A 23,128-nucleotide genomic window follows, 5' to 3' on the forward strand; every position below is an offset into this window, starting at 1 on the left:
GTTTGTTTTTCATGCAACAATTTATCAGCCAGTGTTGGCCCTGTTGTCATCAGCAGATTTCCAAACAAGATGGGGCTTTCCCAAAATCAGTAGCAGACATTAATCTGTAGATAGTTAACACTACTGCATCACAGCAACAGAGCTCCACTGTACCAGCTGGCTAAGGCCTTTCTGTGTGGAGGTTGCATGTTCCCCTTGTGTCTGTGTGGGTTCTTTCCAGGTACTCTAGCTTCCTCCCACAGACCACAGACATGGATGTTAGGCTAACTGCTGATTCTAAAATGGCCATAGGGTGAGGTAGACTGTGAGCACGAAGAACTGTATGTCTTAGCCCTGTGACAGACTGGCAACCTGCTCAGGCTGTACCTTGCTTCTTAAGATATGTTATGTATTTATGTTTTGCTCAGACTAAATGCTCATTAACCACATTTTAAGAGAAAATCTTCAAAATCCAGATTATACTGCTGTGATCAAAGATTTTATCACTGTATCATTGTTTATTTTAACACTAAACTAAACACTGAGGTTTTCTTCAATAACCGTTTGTTATGTTATTGATTTGAATTTGAATACTGGACGATATAAGTGTGTAAGTCTTGTGTAATGTACGATGAGGTCAGTTATCTTCATAAACAAGATTAAGTAGTTATCCTGAAACAAAGCAGAAATAAAGAACAACAAAAAGATTCAAAGACAGAAAAAATACCTTTACAGTCCTGCTAATCCAAGAATCACTCCCTGAACCTTCCCTTTCCAAAAGCCAACTTATGATTGTGTCACTATGAGCATCAGTGGGGTGCAGAGGCTTTGTTAAACTTCCAAAACTGTGCAAGTCATTAAAACTACCATTTAGCTTTCAGCACTTTGAAGTCAATGTACTTTTGCTTTAGGATGTCTGCGTATCCATATTTGTTTGCAAAAAACATTTCCATGTAGACTCCACATGAATATTTTTGAAGAGGAGTCCTAGTAGTACCTTAAACTAAACCTTCAATTCAGCTTTCTTCAAGCTCACATGACTTCTGATACACAGAGCAACATCAGCCACTCTATACACACACACACCTCGCTCTATAACCAGACACTTAATACACACTCCATTACTGACCTCTCTTCACCTCTGTCTCCAGGCTGTTTGCTATTCTTCAGAGAAACTCCTCTGAGTGAGGAAAAAATGTTTATTCAAATTCACTACTGAGGATGCATCCGAAAAAATATCTCTATTTTACTGCTGATGCACTTCATTTTTCTTAATAGGAAGAAGAACTAGAGAGCAGGAGAGAAAGTTTTTTTTCTTTTTTCCATTCCACCCAGGCCAGCACTTTTTCCTGTACTCCTTCCAGCATGCGAGTGTGTGCATCTGTGCAGCTCTGCACACGTGTGATTTGTGCAAGTGTGTGTGTGTGTGTGTGTGTGTGCTGATTCCCAACAGCCTTTCCCTCCTCCTCTTCTGTGCGCGCTCTCGCTCTATCACCATATTTTTCCTTGGCAAATCAATTTTACACATGATCAGCCCACTCCCCTTGCCGCGCTCGGCCCAGCCGTAATTAAGAGGAGGGAAATTACCATATATATTATATTAATGCAAACATCATTCAGCAGGTAATTCTTGGCTGATCGGGATAATGGAAAGGTTGAACACCCATTAACCCTGGGGCCCAGGCGCTGGGAGGAGGGTGCTGTGTGTGTGTGCGTTTGTGTGTCTATGTGGATGGGACTGGGGTGGAGGGTGCAGGGTCGAGGGTAGGAGAGGGCTGCTTGGGAAGAGATTCACCCCGTGGTCTCTGGTGGCACACACACACATACGCACACACATAATAACATTCTTATAAACACATTCTTTGTGCGCACTGCCTGGAAGACAGTGTGAACTGTGTGTGAACACTTGAAGGACGCGAAGGCACACTTCTGTGCAAAGACAGAGCTGATATCTACCATTGTTATAATTAAAATGGCAGCCTGATAAATCAATACTTAGATGTGTGTGAGTTAAAGAGACGCCACTATTGTGTGTGTGAGGGTATAGGAGTGGACAAGGTTAAAGTGGGGCGGCAACTTAAACTAGTAAGGTGACATACAGGAAATCAGGGGGGTCAATCAACCACTTCACATCTGACCCCCAGCTCCTTCTTTTTTGGATACAGAGTAAAGAAACAGCTGATGAGAGCAACCATCACACTCACACACTAGTCTATTGTGGCAGATGGGACAAAACTGTATACACTACAGAAAGTATGAACAAACCTCCTCTTCAAACGGTCTGTGAACATCAACCTCTGTGGGTGAACCTCTGTCCTCCTCAGCCTTCTTCTGATCCTCAGGAACAGACTTCTGTCTTTTCATCTCTGGAAGAATGAAGTCAGATACATTAACAGGTGAGAAATCCACCTAATGTCATTTCAGTCTTCAGATTTTTATTCTACAGTACCTTTGCATGAGTCACTGGTCAAAATAATCCTTATTTATCTTTTTATTTGGACTAGTGCTACCCCTCAGTTCATCCTCTCTCTCTTTTAGCTTCATTTCTGTTTAAGGGTATCCTCACTTTAAAGTAGCCTTCTCCTGACTGTCCCTCGCAAATAGAAGGTTGGCTAACATAGCCAATGACCACTATAACAATATATGTATGAGGGGAAATAAAAAAAATGATGACTTTAATTGTTTGATATTCATACAAGAGGTTTCTTTACTATTTTTAAAGCTTCAGCTGCATTTACCAAATGCAAAATAAAGTTCTGGTGTGTTGTTAAAGCTTATGAGCTGCAACTTCTCCTGACACCACAATCAGAAAGTTCACTGCCATTTGACAGCAGCTGGATTTGTATGATTCAACTTTCAACAGTGTAAAAACAGTAGAGGGACTGGAGTAGAGAAAAGTGAAGTCATAAGACCATAATGTGTACTTCTCCTTCTCTCATTGGCTGTTATGGGCCAGTATTTGTGGGTTTTCAAAAAACACAGCTACATGGATCTTCATGATTGGTGTGAACACATCATGGCAGATGTATGTATCCTGCTTGGAAAGGCCTCAAATCTTCCTCTTAGTCAGTCATTTGAGCTGTATCAAGTATTATCTGTATTACATATTATATTGTATATAGCAGTCTTCTTACTTTCTTTATATAAGATATTTTCTGACATTTACAGATGACTCAGTTAAATTATGCAGCAAAATATCTTATAGTTACTGAGAAAAAACACCAGCTATAAACAAGCCTGCTTTCGAATGTTACTCTGAACAAGCGAATCCTTGTAGCCTTTTGAGGAGTCGAGTTACTGCTCCTCAAAATGTCCGTGGACGTCCTCAACAGTTAATTGCTGTCTGTGAATCAAGTGTCTCCGTATGCAAACATACCTCCTTGGGTAAACAGTGCATACATTGTGTTTGTGTGCTTGTGCTATAACGTTCCCCCACCTGGTCTGCTCTCCACATACTGGCTGAAGGACTTGAGCTGTGTTTTCCTGACTGCAGAGTCCTTGTTGAAGACGACTGGGTTTCGCAACCTCTCCGTGGCTCTGCGCAGCCTCTCAGCTCTCAACTCCTCTGCATTATTCTGTCAGACACAGGGAAAGTCAGCGTTTAGCTTGGTCAAGTATTGCCTACTGACTCACGAAGACAAAGACCATCAACAGTTGTTTGTATTTCTGTGTCGACTCTTAATTTGCAGTTAATGGCATCACCAAACAAGGTAAACAAAGGGACATATTTTCAGTCAAAACTGCTTCAACACACAAATCATGCAATTAATAAAGCTAACCGTGAAGTAAGGAAAGAAATGCAATCATAGCCTAGTGAGCTGATGATTTTATTTACAAGGCAAGACATGTGGAGAGATAGATAACCCAACTGACGAACACATGCGGCTCGAAAAGACGCACAAAGAGTTCAGATTGAAATAACAGCTGGTGCACAAAAGCTAAAACAAACCAAAAGCATACTTAGATACAGAGCTGATTGTTTAATTTTAAATTACTGGCAATGGCAGCAATTAGTCTGCTGCCTCTTCAAATCTCGTCTATTATTCTGTCAGACTCTACCAGTCACTTAGATCTGCTCTCAACCTTTTATTAGGCAGTCGTTTCAGGATTTCAGAGCAGCTCTGTGATTATTGTGACGAAAAACACACATGCACACAAAACTACAGCACTGTAAGTGAACACACCAACTGACAGGCCGTGAGATAAATCTGGTAGAAGTTGATATGTTAGCTACATTGTGATTTTTTGCATGAAGCCCTCTGAAAATACACACACACACAGGCGCACACACTCATTCATTCACTCCCTCACTCATGAGAGAGACAAAAAGGAGGCAATTAACTTGACTTTCAGCAAAACCTCGAGCCAGAAAATATATTCAGATTATGCAAAATGCAAAAAAACGCTATTGTTTTCAAAGTGAACATGTGTTAGAAAGGCACACGCTCGCTTCTCCCGCTATCAAAAACAGCATGCAGAAATGCTTTATTACCAAGCCCCCCAAATATGCCAAGCCGAGTGGAAAAGAAACCGACTCGGGCTAAGATTGACGTCGCAGCGACGTTAATAAGACGGCGAAACGTGTAATAAAGTCGACAATTAGAGCAAACATGTTCCACTGCTTGAAACGGGGGGAGATAGTCAAGCAGCGTGTGCAGTGCGAGGAGGGCTAATAGAGACGGGTGTGGGTGGGAAACGGCGTGTAGACGGGGAGTTGTTAGTTTAGCTTCAGATTATTGACTTTCAAAAACAATGTCAGCAATTAGTCTGTTCTCACTTTGTTTTGTCTATTAGTCTGTCAGCTTCCACCAGCCACTTAAAAACCTTATGTCAAGACAAATTGAGGCAAATTTATTTATGAAGTGTTATACACAAAAGCCCAATTAAACATTTTAAAATATGAGGACAGCGCTCGCATCAAGGCAACACCAAGGCGATCCAGAAGGATGTTTAACTCTTACACAGCCATGGTATTTTAAAAACAAAAACACGATAAAGTGGAAAACTTTATCAGTGCTCCTGCTTCCTTCATCTATGAGAGATATTATAATATGCTCTCATGTCATTAACTATGGTTTTTAGTCATATTTTGGTTTAAAGGAGTTATAGCACCACATTTACACCTTCTCTTTATGCCATACTTGGTGGTTTGAAAGTGCCTAAAAATGCAAACAGAGATCAGCACCAGTGAGAAAACTGTGCTACAAACTGTCCAACTATCCCTGAAAACAGCGCGTTTGTCTACAGCCTGCTGGTCTGCTCTGGTTCTCAATCGACAAATACTTCAGGAATGGACATTCACAATAAAATCAAAGTCTATAATGTTAAAAAAAAACAAAAACAAAAAACAAACAACCATGCCACACCCTTTCCTGGGAAAAAACATTTCTATGACACACAAATTTAATGAATTTCTGGGCTCATAAATGCCTCCATTGGATGACTTGAAAGTTAAATTACTTATTGAGGGAGAAGTAATGAGGAACAGTTATCAAAGGGTTTACTTCCCTCTGGTCCGTCTCCTCTCCAATGTCCAATCAAAGTAAAGGCTTAAAAGGCCTAAAATATATTAAAAACAGAATGCACCACTGTATGTGTAGTTCATCCAGAGTTTATGATATAAGATCAGGGGAGGATCTTGCTTCAATTTTACTTCTTTAGTTCTAACTAATAGCAAAAAGTAAAAAAGGTAACAGCCGACTCAATAAAGGTTAAATAACTGTGGTTGATGTTTTTTTTACTGTGTAGCCTTAAATCATTTGCTGACATCCTCAACAGGCTTCCTAAACTCAGTTTTCAAAACTATGAGAATTTCCTGTTCTACATCTTCCAATTAATGTTGCAGAAAAGTGTGAAAATGTTCACGCCTGCCTGAGAAAAGTGTATAAAGTGTTTAGTGAGGGGTTTTACAGCCTTAAAACATCTATAATAATTGTAAATTAATTGTAATTGTACTTTGCGGTTTTCACGTATCACAGGTTATTTTTAGAACATAACTACCGCGATAAACAAGGGACCACTGTATTAAAGAGATGACTCGTGATGCTGTTTGAGCTGCCTGAAATCTCACTGGTCTCTCAGATAATCAAGCTGACATTTTCATACTAATTTTTCTCGTACTTTCCCACCTCGAAAATTCATTTTGCTGTTCTTTCTCTTAAATGCTCTTTTAGGCGTTAATACGATGAGTAACTCTAGTCCTTAAATCCCAGCAGCAAACAGAGACAGCAGCATGTATCTGCCCTCTGTTTACCTGCTACTTTCTTGGGCTTGGTTACAGAAATAAGGTGGCTGGTTTTAGCACAAAGCATCACAATCACCCGCCAACCTGGCTTCGCTAAATCAGCTTCCTGTTTGAGTGACTTTAAAATTTTACTGATCACTTTTAAGCTTAAACTTAAATGTCACTGTGCTTTTGCCACCCAGTCTGACCTGTTTGAGTAGATGAGGCTGAGAGAATCGGCGACTTCCTTTATATCAGGGATGTGAAACTTATTTTACATCATCGGCCACTTTAATCTTGGGTAAGCCAGACAAGTGAAGCTCCCCTATGTGTCACTGTAAAGAAGTTTACCTGCACATTTAATCCTGGAGATATCTTAATATATATGTACAAGAAGTGTAATTACAACAATATGTCATTTTCCTACCTGATAGAGAAATGCTGCTGTAGGAAATCAAAGGAATTTCTCAGCATGACTCTTTGATCTTAAAATGTAAGAAATACATGTGCAAAATTATAGAAAAGTTAGCTGGTAGCTCATTATGCAAAACATCTTGTAGTTGTGATAAAACAGAAGGTGTTTGTGGACCTATTTTAACGCCCCCAAAATTGAAAATTCTATGGTAGACAGTGAAAAAACAGGAACTTTTCTGTCATTTAACTGTTTATATATTACTTAATTACTTTTGTGCAGGCCATGGGAGAGACATTTATTAGTGTAAAACTTATGAAAATATAGTTAAAAGTCCAAAAATCATGTCAGGAGCCCCTTGACCTTCTGTTTGACAGCCCTGATTTAAATGATTTAAAACACATTTTTATAGGCTTACTTTAAAGTGATTTCCTCTTCCTCTAATTATTATTGTTATTATTATTATTATTAGTATCATATATTTTGGCTTTCTCTATGTATTCTGTATATATGTATGAAAACGTTATTATTAGCATAAATAAAGATGACAAGATCCATTTATACAGACAATCATGTCAAGTGTGCAGATCTACAGACTTAAACATATTGTTTTAGAAATATAGTTTAAGCAAACAAGAAATACAAAAGCGTGATGCAAAGCAGCTGAAAACTTAGTGATAGTGGTCATATAAAAGACAAAGGTCCATCCAGTTAGTGATTTTATGAATATTTCATATGTTTGTTTAAAGAAAAATGAAACAATCACTGATAATTGGATGTCAACGGATTTGTTGGATTAATGCTCCTGTCCTTGTCATATTTTCATGAGGATGTTTTTTTAAAGATTTTACCACACTGAGTGGTAAAAGCTGCAAGCTCTAGCAATATGTGCAGGGAATGGTTTATTTAGCAAAAGAATAATCTAATCCCTGGGGAGACTGATTAGGGCACTGGGCCTGCCTCTCCAATTACTACATACTGTTTAACTGTTGTGAATTGTGACTTGTTCACTAGACTACAACTACAGGTTAAAGAGCAGCCACCCTCTTAAAGTTCAGCAGCTGCATTTCAACCAAAAGACAAAAAAAAGAAAAGAAAAAAGAAAGTCTTACATTTCTCTCTCAGCCACACACCCACACCCACAAACACACCCACCCACAATGCATACCCACTTGGCTACCCCTCTGTCTCCTTTTTACGCTTTGGGACGAGCAGATATTGGGGTGTAATTTTTACTTTCTGCTGCTCCCCTCTGCATCTCTTATCACCGCTATCATCTCTGTGGTGAGCTGTGGCAAGCTGTGGCAGTGGTGATTCAGGGCTTTTGGTGCGTGTGAGTCTGAATGTGTGTGCAGGGGGCTGCGTGACTAATGTTGCAGTCTGCTGAGCGTTGCATGCCCTTATCGTGTGCTGCCGAGGCTGCGCATACACACAATCGCTAATGAGAGGACGAGTGTGTGTGTGACGTTCCTGCAGGTCGTTCCAAAGGCCTGAAGGACTTTTGGGAGAGCCGATCCTCTTGGGACAATTTATCCATATTTTAAAGGACAGAAAAAATGAACCCAGTCAGCTGACGAGGGAGAACAGACACGATTATTCACATTTGCACAGGTTTACTGTAAAAATCTAGTAGTTGTGGTAGTTTTTATATTTTATAATCATAAAACTGCACCGAACTTAAGTTAAAACTGGAGATAATAAAAGCTGCACATAAATGGAGCTACAGTATTACTAAATTCTTGTGTACCACCTTTACAACAGACGGCAGAATTTCTCAATGACGACAAAGATTACATTAGTGCCAGTGTGGCTCTGTTAGGCTTAGAAATGGTTTATGAATAATGGAAATTTCACATGAAACAAACAGTCTTTAAGGTGTTCGTACTATTCAGTAACCGAATCAAGCACTAATGGTTTCCAGGGCCCAGAAACTGGGGCTGCTCTGACTTTTGTTATTTTATTTTATATAAAAGCTGCAACATTCAAGAATCTAATGCAACTTATCAACTTACTCATACCTTTCAGCTTTTAAGAAAGAAATGAAGAACCAGGCTGCAAGTTAACACTGTTTTACCTGTTCAGCTGATATCTGCCCACTAATGTCCACTGTAGAGATCATTTTTTTCTGTACTATCCAGTCTCTTTCTCTAACAGCTGTAAACTGGCCAATGAGATGCATTTTGGACAAATTTTGTCTCAAACTTACCATCTTAGCAGATTGTTAGCAATACACTGAGTGTAACAATACAAGTCGGCACCCATCAAAGCCGCTTTTCAGGCAGAAACCCTGAGCACTTGTTGATGTACTGTACAGACACCATTTCAAGATACAGTCTCTAAAATACCTCTTGCTGCATCAGTGACAACATGAAACTCCTAAATACCGCGTGTCTAAATCTCCTGTGTAAAACTGTAATGAAAAAGTTAATCAGCAGTTAAACCACAGATTTTAAACTCAGCTCATGTGAAGTGAGAATGAAATAATAACCGAACCCCCCCGCTCTAAATTATGACACACAGCTTTTTTGTAAATGAGTAGATGTGAATTCTGATGTCTCAGTGTTACCGGATTCACTAAGTTCACAGTTTTAAAAGGCACAAATGCTTCACGTGTAACATTTTTATAACTAATCAGCAAAAGTATTTCACACCCTTTTAACAAATAACCCATGTCAGAGCAGACCCACTGCACTGATAGTGATGGAGCTCAAATCAGATGTGAATAGAGTATGTAAATACGTTTTTGGGTAAAGTGCTATGAGAAGAGTTAGGAATGTACCAAACGATAATTTTACCTCTCTGAGGGTCAAGCGGTAACACGCGCGCATACACACTCCTTTGGCCATAAAGGACTAAGCCTTTTAGGCTTTGAACACAAGAGGGTGTTTATGTGAATCGATGATCAAAGACACCCTGTGTCGCCATAAGCACGGAGGGTTTTGCTTGTACTGACAGCCACACACATACTCACCTTATTCTACTTGACATTCAAAATCAATTAAACAGATGTTCAAACCGGCCGACTGCGTTGTTGACTCAATATTCACATCAGAAGCTATAGACGCAAGGAGCCATAACAACCCCCTGTTCCCAACCTATATGTGCGTGCACACACACACACATATATATATATATATCTATGACTATCTGAAAAGGTCACGCTTAATAGAGGGGACTGCTACATGTTATGTAGAGCATTGTGATGTCTGTCTGTGTGTGCATGATTCGTGGCTTTAGACAGACTCGCATGGACAGAAGGGGATAAACTATGGTGTTACATGAAGTGGTCTAGGTGACTGATGTCTACAAAGACTCAGCCGGCTGACAAGCGGGGTCAATCGGACCTAATTGATCGGACTAAGTCTTTGATGGTGTGCTGAGAAAGGTGGAAGAGATGCACACATATATACACGCACACACACAACAAGAGAACGAGAGATGAAAGGAAAGAGAGGTGAAAACTAGAGAGTAGGTGCTCTGAGGTCAGCGTACCTCCGGTCCTTCTGCAGGGCTGAGCGGGGAGGTAGAGGAGGAGGCAGTGGGTGACGATGAGGAGGAGGTGGAAGATGGGGATGAAGGAGAAGTGACTCCTCTTGGGCTGACGTCCACCAGTTTCTTCAGCTTCAGATCCACATGCTTACTGTTTGTACCTGAAGAGAAAGAAAGGGACAAACTGATAAGCAATAAGAGGGTTACTTCTACAATTTATATCAATGTCACACTTACACAAAAACCAAAAAGGAGAAGCAACTTAGTCAGCGCTAACATCCACACACTAAGGCAAACCCACAGATAAGGAATATATACACAACAAACACATGTGAGAATACAACATATACAGTATACACACACACGTGGAAAGAGTAGGAAGTCTTACATCCTGTTTGCATTATTGCCCAGGTTCTGAGTGTACACGTAGTGTAATCCTACCCCTTATGCTCACAGATAAGTGAAGGTGATTTTGAACTTCAAAAATAAAAATATGGAGCTCTGAATGATCACTGAAGAACCAGTTTAACATGTGTTTAACATGTTAAAATTCATTTGCACTAATTTTCTCCCAGAATATTTCTCAATCTAATAATCTCTACTCGTTCTCATTCTTCTGTTAATCTGACGTCTTTCCTACCTTTACCTCCACCCATTCTTAATTTGTTTTTTAACCTTTTTCTTCCCTCCTTCTCTGTGTCTGCTTGCCAGTAGCTGCAAACAGCTTTATTTTCCAGGGACTGGTAACCACAGCTCCCCTGCCAGGCCAGAGCACTGCACTGAAGAAGATGAAAGAACAGGAGGGCGACCGTTTCATGTGTCACCTCCCCCCGTGACATGCACACTCACAAACACACACACACACACACACACACACACACACACACACACACGCAAGGATGCACGTATACAGATGCCAAGCACAGGCACACGCTTTTTGAATACAAACGTACAAATACACCATATATACACAATGGAGCAGGTAGGCTGAATAACCTTGACTTCCCATCTTTAGTGGAAATATTAACACAATAAACAGTGGTATCAGCCACTTAGTGATACAATCACCACAATCAATTGCTTTCAAGACTACATAAAAATTACTGCCAGCAAAACCCCCCAAAACCCTAAACACAACTGTGAAACAAAAATAGTGCAGAGATACTGAACTTCAAAGCTTGAGGAAGCATTTGTCTGTTTTTTTTAATGTCTGTTTCTTCTGGTCCCTCACTGTACTCTCACCTATCTCACATCGACAGGAAATTAAAGAGGCAAATAAAATAAATGAAATACAAACAAAGTAATTAGTTTACCTCTGAAGATTTGAGCAAATGCTTTACTGAAGATATTTTTTGTTTTGTTTATGTCTAGGGAGCAGTTTTCAGAGTTTTTAATTACTTTTTTTAATTATAAAAGAAAACAGAAAAAACCCAACAGTTATATGCCAATAGTCTGGCAGCTTCAAAATAAAGTTAGAGTGCATGAAGAGTAGTTTGTGGAAATGAACTGAAAAGATGAAAAGCTTGGGCTCAGGTAAGTGACTAAATGAAAAAACAAGTGAATGAGAAGCCTGGTAATAATTAAATACCTGCATAGCTCAACCAGCGCACTGGCTATAAAAGTTACAACTAGTGCATAAACCACTGGTTAGCTTTATGCACTAAAGTCTTCTGGGTTAGGTTTAGGTACTAAAGAGTGCTTGGTTAGGCTTGGGCAGTAAATTCTTCTCAGCTAGGTTTGGGACCTAAAATCATGTAGGAGAGCTACAGAAACAAAATCTAATGGATAAATTTACAAAAGATGGATAACAACTTCTGGTAAATAAAAAATGAAGTATATTTGAAATGCACTATCTCTTAGATATTCAGTTAAAATGGTAATTAACTGAAGACAATGTAATTTGTAACTTGAGACAAGAGAGCATGTAACTTGAGTGAACTATTGGCAAAGAGGATTTAGGTACTAAAGGGGATGTTACAGAATGTCCAGGCAGGTCATGAATTAGTTAGAAAAATAAAAGAAGACAGTGAGTCATGCAAAACTGCACAGCGTCAGCCAGTTATTTTACCCAAAAAGGTTAGCTCAGAGCTGGGGTTAGTAAGCTCCAGGGGACCCTGGGTGCTGGAAGTAGTTGGAAGAGCCTCCAGTGGCAGCAGGTTAGTAGGCAGTGCAGATGCAGATGTGGCAGCGGTATCAACATCATGATCATCACCACCAACGTGGAACTGCTCCTCCTCAGCCCTCACATCTCCCTCATCCTCACCCCTTACACCAGTAACACCAACATCCTCATGATGACTTCTGACTCCGTCCAAAACATCTGTAAGTATGGAGTTGGACAGCAGAAAGGAGGCAAAAAATGAAGTAAGGAGCAGAAGGAGCAGGAAGGAAGGAAAAGGAGATGGTGATGATGTAAAAAAAAAAAAAAAAAGAAAAAAAAAAGAAAAAAGAAGGACAACGATAAGGTTTAGAAAATAGAAAGGTGTTAAGAGAACACAATAAAAAAGAATAAGGGAGGAGTACAGAGCGAGACATTTAGTTAGTTTGTGATAATATTAATCTGTGATAAGAGTAAGTGTTAAGATCCTGTTGTTAACCATCTCCATCCACATTGTGCTCTCAATACAACAATAAATCTAATATAATGGCTTTTGTTTGCAGAAAACTCATGTAAAGTTTCAGGGCTCTGTGCACATTTTCTTTCTATCCACACGGATACACTAGTTAATACATTTATTTATTGGCATGAAAATGCAGCAAACTCCAAAAGAGAGACAAGAAAGGTCTCTGAGTACATCGATCCGTGTGGGTTTAGTGCCTGCTCGCAAAAATATCTGACACACAAAGTGAAAATGAGACCCCAGTTTAATTTCCACCAATTCAAGGATCTGTTACCCGCCTTTCTTTTTCCAGATAAGACGAAGGGGGAACAAAAACCACAAAAACATGAGAGTGTATATTCCATTAAATTTCCACAGGGGCTCAATAGAAACAACAGTGTCTCCACATTAGGAACAAAACAAGAAAAGCACGTTAGATGAAACTCAAATGGAACTGCATGGATAACCCACCATGGATTAAAACAATATAATCAGTACACAGTGTTGCAAGCTCCCTCCTCCGTTATTTACTACTTGGTGGGGGAGAGACCAAGAACAAAGAAAGAAGGGGAGGGAGTCAACATAACAGCATTTTTTTTGTGTGTGTTTTTTTTCCTTTTTCTAATTTGCTAGCTGCGATGTGGAGCGTGCTAGCAAGCGCCATTCCTGCGTGGCTGGCTGAGGCCTAATTAATGGGAGGCCATGGTGATGGAGTTTGGAAAGTTTCTTTGCGGGCAGCCCGAGCTGCACTTAAAGGACTGTCAATGGCGCTGAAGGAGGAGAGGGAGAGAGAAGGAAGAGAGAGAGGGGCTAGGATTAGCCGTTCTGCTCGGCAGGCCTTGTGTATCACAGCCCACAGCATTTCTCTCTTCTCCTCGCCGCCACCGCCTCCTCCTCCTCCTCCTCCTGTTCCCTTGTTCCGTTCTTTCCTCCAACTCCATTTTTAATGAGATCAACAATTAGTGCAATTCAGAAAAGTTGAAAGAGCAAATAAATCAAGTGCTACCCGCCCTCTGCCTCACTGTCCGTCTCCTCTTCTTCTGCCCGACATGTCGCTGAATGTTTACTCCTCGTTAAGGGATTATTTGTTCTTGATTTCTTCTTTCCTGAGCATAAAAGGAGTGCATCGCCATTTTCAGGCTTTTAGGTATTTTCTCTGACCCATCTTTTGTTGTCTAATCATCTCAAGTACATCAATGCTTAGCCAATAAACCACTGACTGGTAACTATTTTGATAAACCTTTTAATTCATCAGAAAAGCCCAATATTCTCTACTTTTCTTTTGTTTTTATCAGTCAAACACTTTCTTTCTTTGTCCTCTTCACAACTACACAACTTAGTTTAACTGCCTTTTCCACTTCTCACTCTTTGTCCTCAGCTGTCTCCTCTTTCCCTTTTCTGATCCACCTAAAGAGAATAACCAGAAAGAGGGGTGTAATGTTGAGGAATCATAAACAAATGACTCTGGAGGCCTGATAATGGTCATTATGATAATAACCCCAATTTCAAGGAAATGGAAAGCAGTGGGAAATGCACATGGGCAGCATTTGCTACCTCTGCAAGCTGTTATTAGAAGTGTCTGGTGTTTTGAGCATAATTTGGCCACACAATGCGTTGTGTTGATTAACAATTACTGGGTGAACGAGACGAGGGAGGACTTGCAGGGCAAACTGCTTGTTTGAATATAAGGGTGGTGTTTTTTTTAGACCCGCGGCTGTTGTCAAATGACATTTTGTTTTTCTCTGAGGATTAAGTAGAACCCCTTTAGAGAGCATAATGGAAATGCGTGTGTCTTAGCATGTGTGGATGAAGAAAGTGAGTACATGTCGAAAGCATGCTACTGTGACTTTTCTTTTGTATTACAGCCCATGAGCATTAGTGAATGTTAGTTAATTGTAAATGCTTTTAACAAAACTCTGAAAGTGTGCTAATGTGGATAAATAAAGTACAAATGGAAATGATGTCTCTATCAAGACTTCATGTTTGTTGCTGCTGTGTGAGCTGACCTCCAGCAGTGCCCGCCTTGCCACCTTTGCCAGTGCTTGATGGATCCAGCAGGCTCATGTCGGACATCTTGACTCCAGATCGAGCCTCAGCTATCAGCTGCCTGGCTCGTTCTCTCAGCTGTCTTCGCCGCTCAGCATCCCGCTCCTGCACACATGAGTAAAAAACTCTCAGGGACTTTTGGACAGACACAGATTTAAAAAAAAATTATTAATATTTATTTCCACATCATTGCATCATTTTAAGAATGCATGATGTTATAGCTGTTATTTAGATATATATGACTGCTTTGCTCAATGATCTATCAGTTTTAGTGGTTTATAAGCCCACTGAATTAAAGCATGCCATATACACACTGTATATGTAGTAACTACTTACTCCATCCTTTATTTAATCGGTAACTTACTCCAAAATCTTTGCACTCTGCACCTAAACATGCTTTACATGTTGTTACTGTATGTTGATATGGTGATGTCAGTATTGTCTGTCGTCTACTCTGTTACATACACTGAGAGTAAAGAAATAGCTGTAGCCCAATTCCTTGTATGTGTACACAAACGTGGTCAATAAAAATGATTCTGATATTGTATCATTACATTTTCCAGCTCTTTGGCCTAGAGACAAGTCAGCAATCATCTGGCAAAAACCAGTCGGAGGGAAAAATAAGTATTCCCCAACTGGTTGCAAATGGTGGCAGGAAGTCCCCATTCACGCAGGTGACCAGTAGACTAAAGACCAGTCAGTGACCCCCGGTAACCAATGGTTGCCAGAGAAGAGTATATATTCTGTAGTCTGCTAGCGACCAAATCAATCGCAAAGATGTTTTCGGTGCAGCACCATCTTTGCGGCCAATTTCACCTGGTGACAATGAAACTGAGAATATGTATTTTTCCCTAGCAACCTGAGGTTGCCAGAGGGTCGCCAACTGGTCTATACTTATATGCGACTGATCAGCCTTAATGACCCTAACTAGCTAGTATTACCCAGCAATGGTGGTGTAACCTTATAAATGTGCAATTATTAGTGCAATAAACTGTTTATGCTTAAGAAATCACTGTGTTCAGTGATGTTTTCCTACTTGTAGATTTCCTACTTGTTGTCCTTACTCCTTGCTGAATATAGCACTCATGATGGTACTTGAGCGCATCTGAAAAATCATCATGCATGAAACTATGATCTGCACACACCTGGTACTTCAACAAGCCCTAGAACATAAACAAAACAAGTCTTAAAAATAATAAAAAAGTTTTGTTATGAAAAGCATGTACACCTCTCACTGCATTATGGAGCTAGGAGCACAGAGATAGGCACACGCACCATCTTGGCTCTAGACAGATACAGTATTGAGCTGTCACCATCACAGCAATGGCAGAAATGCCATTTTCAGGTCGATCCAATCTGATCCCACAGATAACACACGCACACGCACGCACACACACACACACACGCACACACACACGAAAACCTTGATGATGTCAATTGGCAAGCACTTAACAGATGATGACCCCACCAAGCAGCACCCTCACTGGGCAGGCCATCACTACATACAGTAACCAGGCAGTAGTAAACAAACATCCTGGACAGGTAATTTAAAATGACAGGAATGTCAGTGGGTGATTTCCAGAAAAATAAGGGACCAAAAGTAGATCAAAATAACAGAAAAACACAAGAGTGAATCTAACTGAACTGCACTGAAAACAGATGGGGAAAGTTATAAGAGAATATACTGACTGAAAAAGACAGATGAGTCAATTTGGTATTTAATAAAGGTGAAAATGCCTGCATGATTTAAGCCACTGCAGCAGAAGTTAACATAAACTCATCTTTTACACGACTCAACCTTTAAGCACAAATACACACAAACTCCTAAATTTGCACCCCCCCTCGCCCAAACACAGCCACATACGACCCAGGGGAGAACGAAGCTGCATTTTTCTGTCACTGCTCTCCCTCCCTGTGGTTTCCTGTTAATCAGCCTTCTCCATATTGAGGCAGGGGTTTTAGGGCTGGCCTATTGAAGCTGCCCATTTATCCATTAACAAAACAAGCAGCGCCCGCTAATGAGCTACATCTCTCCATTTCCATGTCAATTGTTTGTTTGTAGTCATTGTTTGGCGGGGACAATGGGGTTGTATTGTAAATGACAGCAACCCTAATGCACTCTGTGTATGTGTATGAGAGAGAGCCCAGGGGGATGCCCACAGGGAGACGGGAACACACCTTAGAGAGAGACTGATTAAAAAAAAAGAAAAGAAAAAAGAGGCAGTGGCAGAAGGAAAGAAGACAGAGAGAGAGATAAAGAGCAAGAAGAAAAATAAACGATGACACTACTTAAAGAAAAATACTTCTCTCCCAGGTCTCAGTATCTAACAAAGCAAGGAATTCATAAATATATTTTGTTAGCACTTAAAAAAAGGAACAAGAAACTAAACAAACAAGAAAAGGATCAAATATATCTTGAAAACTGTTTATGAACTGTTTAAAAATTTGATGTCTAGACTATATTACCAATTATAAAACACATTTAGTAGTTATAGGTATCAGTTTTTCCTAAGTAGAGGAAAAAAGGAAAAGCATTTCACCATAGGAAAATCCCTACTTCAGATTTTTTTTTTTTTTTTTTTTTAAATAAAGTGATTTATGAAATTAGACACGACATCTGCAACTACAAATGTTTCCTTCACAACTAAATTACAAAATAAGTACGTGAAAATTTGAATCCAGACTCAATTTAGTTTGGCTTATGGGACTTATAACCAACAAAGAGCTGTTTATTATTTGTCTAATAGCACACACGTAGGTTGTTACATGAAAACAAAGGAGAGAGAATCAGTAAAACACAAAGAAGAAAATGCTTTATATCTGGCCTGTGCCATGATCATAACAGTTATTAAGTTGTTTGTGGGTCACAGAAGACTTTCACATTTCAAAATGGGCCCTCTTGGTTGGAGGATAAAGGGGAGCCTAAGTGAGTCTGAGGCTGTGTCCCAATTCAGGGTATGCACGCTTGAAGTACACATTTCAAGTGCGAGTACGTCACCGCCACGCGACGACGGCTGTCCCAATTCAAGTGTACTTCAAATGCATACTCCAAATGCGCCGTCGATTTCCCAAATATCAAGCGTGGTCCGGTGCACGCCGTGGCTCCCATATATCCCACAATCCATAGCGGCGGTGGTGTGTGGATAATTTTACCGCAAAATACGGCAGAAGGGAGCGGCAAGAGTGAACTGTCAAAAGTAAGTACTGAATATAATGTCACTTATTTATGTGCGAATGTTTAAGAACATTAAAACATTACTGTTGGCCACATGTCGGCAAAGTTATGTGACATTAGTGATGTTTGTACTTTCAGCGTTAACTTGGTTTTAAAGCCTCTACTTCTAAATATATATATAGTCGACCTTAATCTTACAGAGAATCTGATGATTTTGTGGATAATTAAAGTCAGTCATATATCCACAAACACAACAAGCTGAAAGTCAGTGATGCTGCTCGGTTTGCAGTCCTGAATATCACGGCACAAGCAGGATTCACTGCACTGTTAATGTTAGCTATGTTATATTGCTGCCTCTGTTCGGTGGTGTCGAGCCAAACGGACTTTAACGTGTGTTTGAACGAGCTGACGGTTCACCCGTTAAGCTGAAAAAAGATGCTTTAATCACAGGAGTCACACATGTGTCCACTGGACCATCTGGGAACTCTTCTTGTTTAGCACTTTCGTAATAACACAAACACTAAATCCTCCTTCTCTTGTGCTGTTTTGTAGCAGTGTATACACCTGAGACTGTCACCTGTCTGTCTGTCCTGCACTCTCTCTCTGTTTCTTTCTCTCTGATTGTGGAATAAAAGTATGAACATGTATTTATAAGTTACACTTGTGTTTGAATCCTGCAGCTTATCACACATTTGATTTCCATGTGTGACAACTGCAAGTGTCCAGAGTGAGGACAGACTGAGGGACCCACTGCTGCACATCATCTGTGAGGCTTTGCACCCTGATGATCCACCAGGACAAACTCAGCAGTGTGTGAGGAAGAGGAGGAGGAAGAGCCAGCAGCAGCTGACAGATGGAGAGAATAGACAGACTGTTCCCTGTTTGTGAAGGACTGCTAGGAAAGTTTAAAATAACTGTCTGTCCTGAATCAGTCTTATTAGGTAATGTTCAAATAATGTTATCATTCCAGTGTTTTCAGTGTGGGAGAAAGTACTCAGGGCCTTCAAGTTACACACTATGAAAGGCAGCAACAAGTTTAATATTCAGAAACCTAAAGTATGTATCAGCAGCAGAATGGAGCTAAAAATAAATGTTTGTTTCAGTTCTATGAAGCTTTGAGTATTTTGGATTAGTAGTACTGCTGTGTTTGTTGCATCATATTGCTGTAATTGTTTATAAGCTTTATATATTCTGAGGTAAGTTGATCTATAGTGTTACATCATATTCTATAAGGATGTTATGTGTTTGTATACTTTCTGCCCAGTTTGACCCATTTAGCAGAAGTCAGCCTGTTTAAGGCTCTGATATCTATTCTGTATGACTTAAAGCAGTTATGACATGGTCTGATTTTCTCACCCAATAAAGGAATATTTAATATATCAGTCTACTCTTCATTCTATCAGAAACAGTTATCACAGCTCGTACATTTTCTTTTTACACATATATATAAGCATTGAGCCAAATTTAGTAATGCCAACATATTAAAAGAACAATGGTTGTCTCTTATATATAATACATCTACACTGTCAGAGATACTTGTCTTTGAGTGAAGATTTAAGGTGACAGGAAATATAAATAACTGCTACTTGCATCTTTGACCCAGAGTTCAAGCTCATATACATACATATATATATATATATATATATATATATATATATATATATATATATTCATATATATATATATATATATACATATATACATATTCATATATATATATATATATATATATATATATACATACATATACATACATACATACATACATACACATACATATACATACATACATACATACATACATACATACATGTATATATATATATATATATATATATATATATATATATATATATATATATATATATATATATGGATCTTGTACTCAGACCAGGCAAGACCCCAGGTGCAGGCTGTGTAAAGATGCCCCAGAGACAATCCAGCACATAACAGCAGGGTGCAAGATGCTAGCAGGCAAGGCATACATGGAGCGCCATAACCAAGTGGCCGGCATAGTGTACAGGAACATTTGTGCCGAGTATAACCTGGAAGTCCCGAGGTCAAAATGGGAGATGCCCCAAGGGTGGTGGAGAATGACCGAGCTAAGATCCTGTGGGACTTCCAGATGCAGACGGACAAAATGGTGGTGGCTAACCAACCGGACATAGTGGTGGTAGACAAACAGAAGAAGACGGCTGTAGTGATCGATGTAGCGGTTCGAATGACAGCAATATCAGGAAGAAGGAACACGAGAAGCTGGAGAAATACCAAGGGCTCAGAGAAGAGCTCGAGAGGATGTGGAGGGTGAAGGTGACGGTGGTCCCGTGGTAATCGGAGCACTAGGTGCGGTGACTCCCAAGCTAGGCGAGTGGCTCCAGCAGATCCCGGGAACAACATCGGAGATCTCTGTCCAGAAGAGCGCAGTCCTGGGAACAGCTAAGATACTGCATGGGACCCTCAAGCTCCCAGGCCTCTGGTAGAGGACCCGAGCTTGAAGGATAAACCGCCCGCAGGGGGCGTGCTGGGTGTTTTTATATATATATATATCTATATATATATATCTATATCTATATCTATATATATATCTATATCTATATATATATCTATATATCTATATATATATATATATATATATATATATCTATATATATCTATATATCAAATATAATCTGACAATAGATATAATATTGTCCATATTATATTAACATCTGACAATAGATATATTGTCCATATTATATTAACATTACCACAGTGAGATGACTTTAGTCTCATGAACAACATTAGCTAAATATTATTTACTAACTAATCTTGAAATGACTGTTCAGTACAGGAATGAAGCCCAACTATCATGTTTTACAGTCCTGTGGTCTCAACTAATCAAAGTGATGTCATGACAAAAATGAATGACCAACAAAACATTTTTTCTCCTTCATTTCTGTCACACAATGCTGTATGAAACGTTTCTCGCGGTTAGTATCATGGTTGCTAGGCAACCTGAACAGCGCGACGAAGGCTAGACCGTCCCATTTCACAAGCCTCTCACTTCCGCACTTCCCGTACTTGTAGTATGCACCGTACGTAGTACGCGTAGTGTGCGTACTTCAAGCGTGCATACCCTGAATTGGGACACAGCCCCAGTATCTCTGGGTCTTATTCAGGATTTATAAGAAAGTGGAATGTCAGGTGGACCAATGGATCGCTGCAGCGTCAGCAGTTATATCAGGGAACTGTACCCAAATGTTGTGAAGAAGAGAAAGCTGAGCCAATAGCCCAATCCATCTACATTTCAACCTTCACCTATGATATCTGGATAATGACTGAAAGAGTATAGCTGAAACCAAGGTCATCTGTAGAATGGCTGGACTGAGCTTTAAAGACATGGTGAGAAACTCTGACATCTTTACTGATGAGCATGTTAATGAGAGACTCACCTCTTTCTGTGGACTTGTAGATTCAAAAGAACAATAATAGCAACAACCAAGATTGAGACTTCACAACAGGAGTTCATTAAATGTGGGTGATACTACTATGTCCATCCTCTATATTGTTTGTGTCAAATGTTGGGATGTAGCATAGTATGATCCCAAATTGGATGTTTTCTGGTTTGTCACATTCTCATAACAGTATCACACAGACAGAAACTGCTTTTTCTTCTTTATACTTTCCATCCTTACTTTTTATTATGTTGCAGAAGCATGCTTCTCCCTCCTTTTATAAATGCAAAATAAACAGTAATGTCACTAACGGCCTTCTGGCTATGGACTGGTTCTGATACACAATCTGGCCTTTACAGATATGGACAACTACCAGTTCAAGAGTGCCTGTGTGTGTTGTATCAGTTTATATATACATATAGCCCACACAGGCCCCCCACACTCCATAAAAACATCCCACTGCATTATTGTTGTTAGCCATTTGGGGGACAGGAAATGGGAAATTGACTTTGCCTATCCAGAGGCAAGGATTAACACTATGCTGCTATAAAATGCATCTAACCACTGCCTGGCTCCCTCAGCTAAGGAACCAAGAGAGTGTGTGTGTGGTGGGTCGGCGAGAGGGCAAAGGATAGGAGAGGAAGGGCTTTTTAAAAAATGTGAAACTGTGTGAAAGACAAGAAAGACAAAGTTCGTCATATAAAATCTTTTTGTGGCATTAACTTTTACTGACGATGTCTGAACATGTGCATTCTGCGTTGGTAACATTAAGAAATTAACAATGAAGAGTATAAGAAGACTTTCTTTAAGAGTCTGCACAAAAATTTCTGAATGCTAAAGAGAAATAAACAGTGGCTGTGATAATAAGGCTTAAACATGTTTTGTTGCCCCACTTGGTCAAAAAAGGCTCTTTTGATGGTCTAAAGGTCTAAATAATGTAGACTTGGGTGAGGAGAGGTCATTTCTGGTTACTGTCAAATTTCTAATTCTTTCTCAAAACCTGCTGAGATTTATTTTGGTCACTCAAGTGTTACCACTGCTGCAATTCCAATTACAACTCATTGTTCTGTAGCAACACAATATGCCAGAAGTTTAGGGAAGAGTAGCTGAGCATGTGGAGATTAAATGCTACCTAGTGGACATAATGTTAAAATTAAGTGGTGATTACACTCAGTACTTCCAAGTTGGAAAGTGGCAATAGATACAAACACAACGCTTTAACCTGGCCGGACAAGACAACAACAAAGGTGGATCCAAAAAGCCACAGGAATGCAACTTAATAAAAATAACAAACAAGCAAAAAAACAAAAAACAAAAACCAGCAGAAAGATCATTACGTGATCAAAGCCGGGATGAAAAAGCAAGAATGAAAAAAAGAGGAGAAAGCTTGTCAGCTGGTGGTCGTTGGGCAGCACAGCTTCAAGAATGGAAACCCAGTAGGAATAGAGACTTTTCTTTTTTAAATGGCGACAGCAAGAACAATCCTCCACTGTCTTCCACTGACTGCTGGGAACATCCAGTGGAAGAGAGGCTGAACGGATGAGTGCGAGTCTGAGACAGAGGGTTCCTCTGTGGGCTTGGCGTCGAGTGAGGACCTCTCTCCGCTCTGGAAGCTCTGTCTGAGCAAGGGGAGCAGGTTGTCGCCTTGGTTGCTCTTTTCTGGGCAAGTAGAAAGAGGGAGGGAGGGAGAGAGGGAGGGCACGCACCACTGGTCATGTACAGAGACCTGGCGTGGGCACACAGTCATGCCACGCACACACACCCACACCA

At 40.0% G+C, this 23,128-nt stretch overlaps 1 protein-coding gene across 5 annotated transcripts in view; it reads right to left on the reverse strand.

Moving 5' to 3' along the window:
• ehbp1 (EH domain binding protein 1) overlaps nucleotides 1-23,128 on the reverse strand; it is a 161,719-nt gene that overhangs the window by 33,389 nt on the left and 105,202 nt on the right. For 3 of the 5 annotated variants that reach the window (XM_039621737.1, XM_039621736.1, XM_039621735.1), the window contains 6 exons: nucleotides 14,710-14,854; nucleotides 14,069-14,110; nucleotides 12,172-12,423; nucleotides 10,107-10,264; nucleotides 3,416-3,554; nucleotides 2,245-2,345 (listed from right to left, as the gene is read on the reverse strand). In XM_039621737.1, coding sequence (XP_039477671.1) covers nucleotides 2,245-2,345; nucleotides 3,416-3,554; nucleotides 10,107-10,264; nucleotides 12,172-12,423; nucleotides 14,069-14,110; nucleotides 14,710-14,854 — 837 coding nt within the window. The remainder of the gene's footprint in view (nucleotides 1-2,244; nucleotides 2,346-3,415; nucleotides 3,555-10,106; nucleotides 10,265-12,171; nucleotides 12,424-14,068; nucleotides 14,111-14,709; nucleotides 14,855-23,128) is intronic. The other 2 variants (XM_039621738.1, XM_039621739.1) reach the window with 2 other exon arrangements.

Source organism: Oreochromis aureus, linkage group 13, assembly GCF_013358895.1.
Source record: "Oreochromis aureus strain Israel breed Guangdong linkage group 13, ZZ_aureus, whole genome shotgun sequence".
Classification (NCBI taxonomy): domain Eukaryota; kingdom Metazoa; phylum Chordata; class Actinopteri; order Cichliformes; family Cichlidae; genus Oreochromis; species Oreochromis aureus.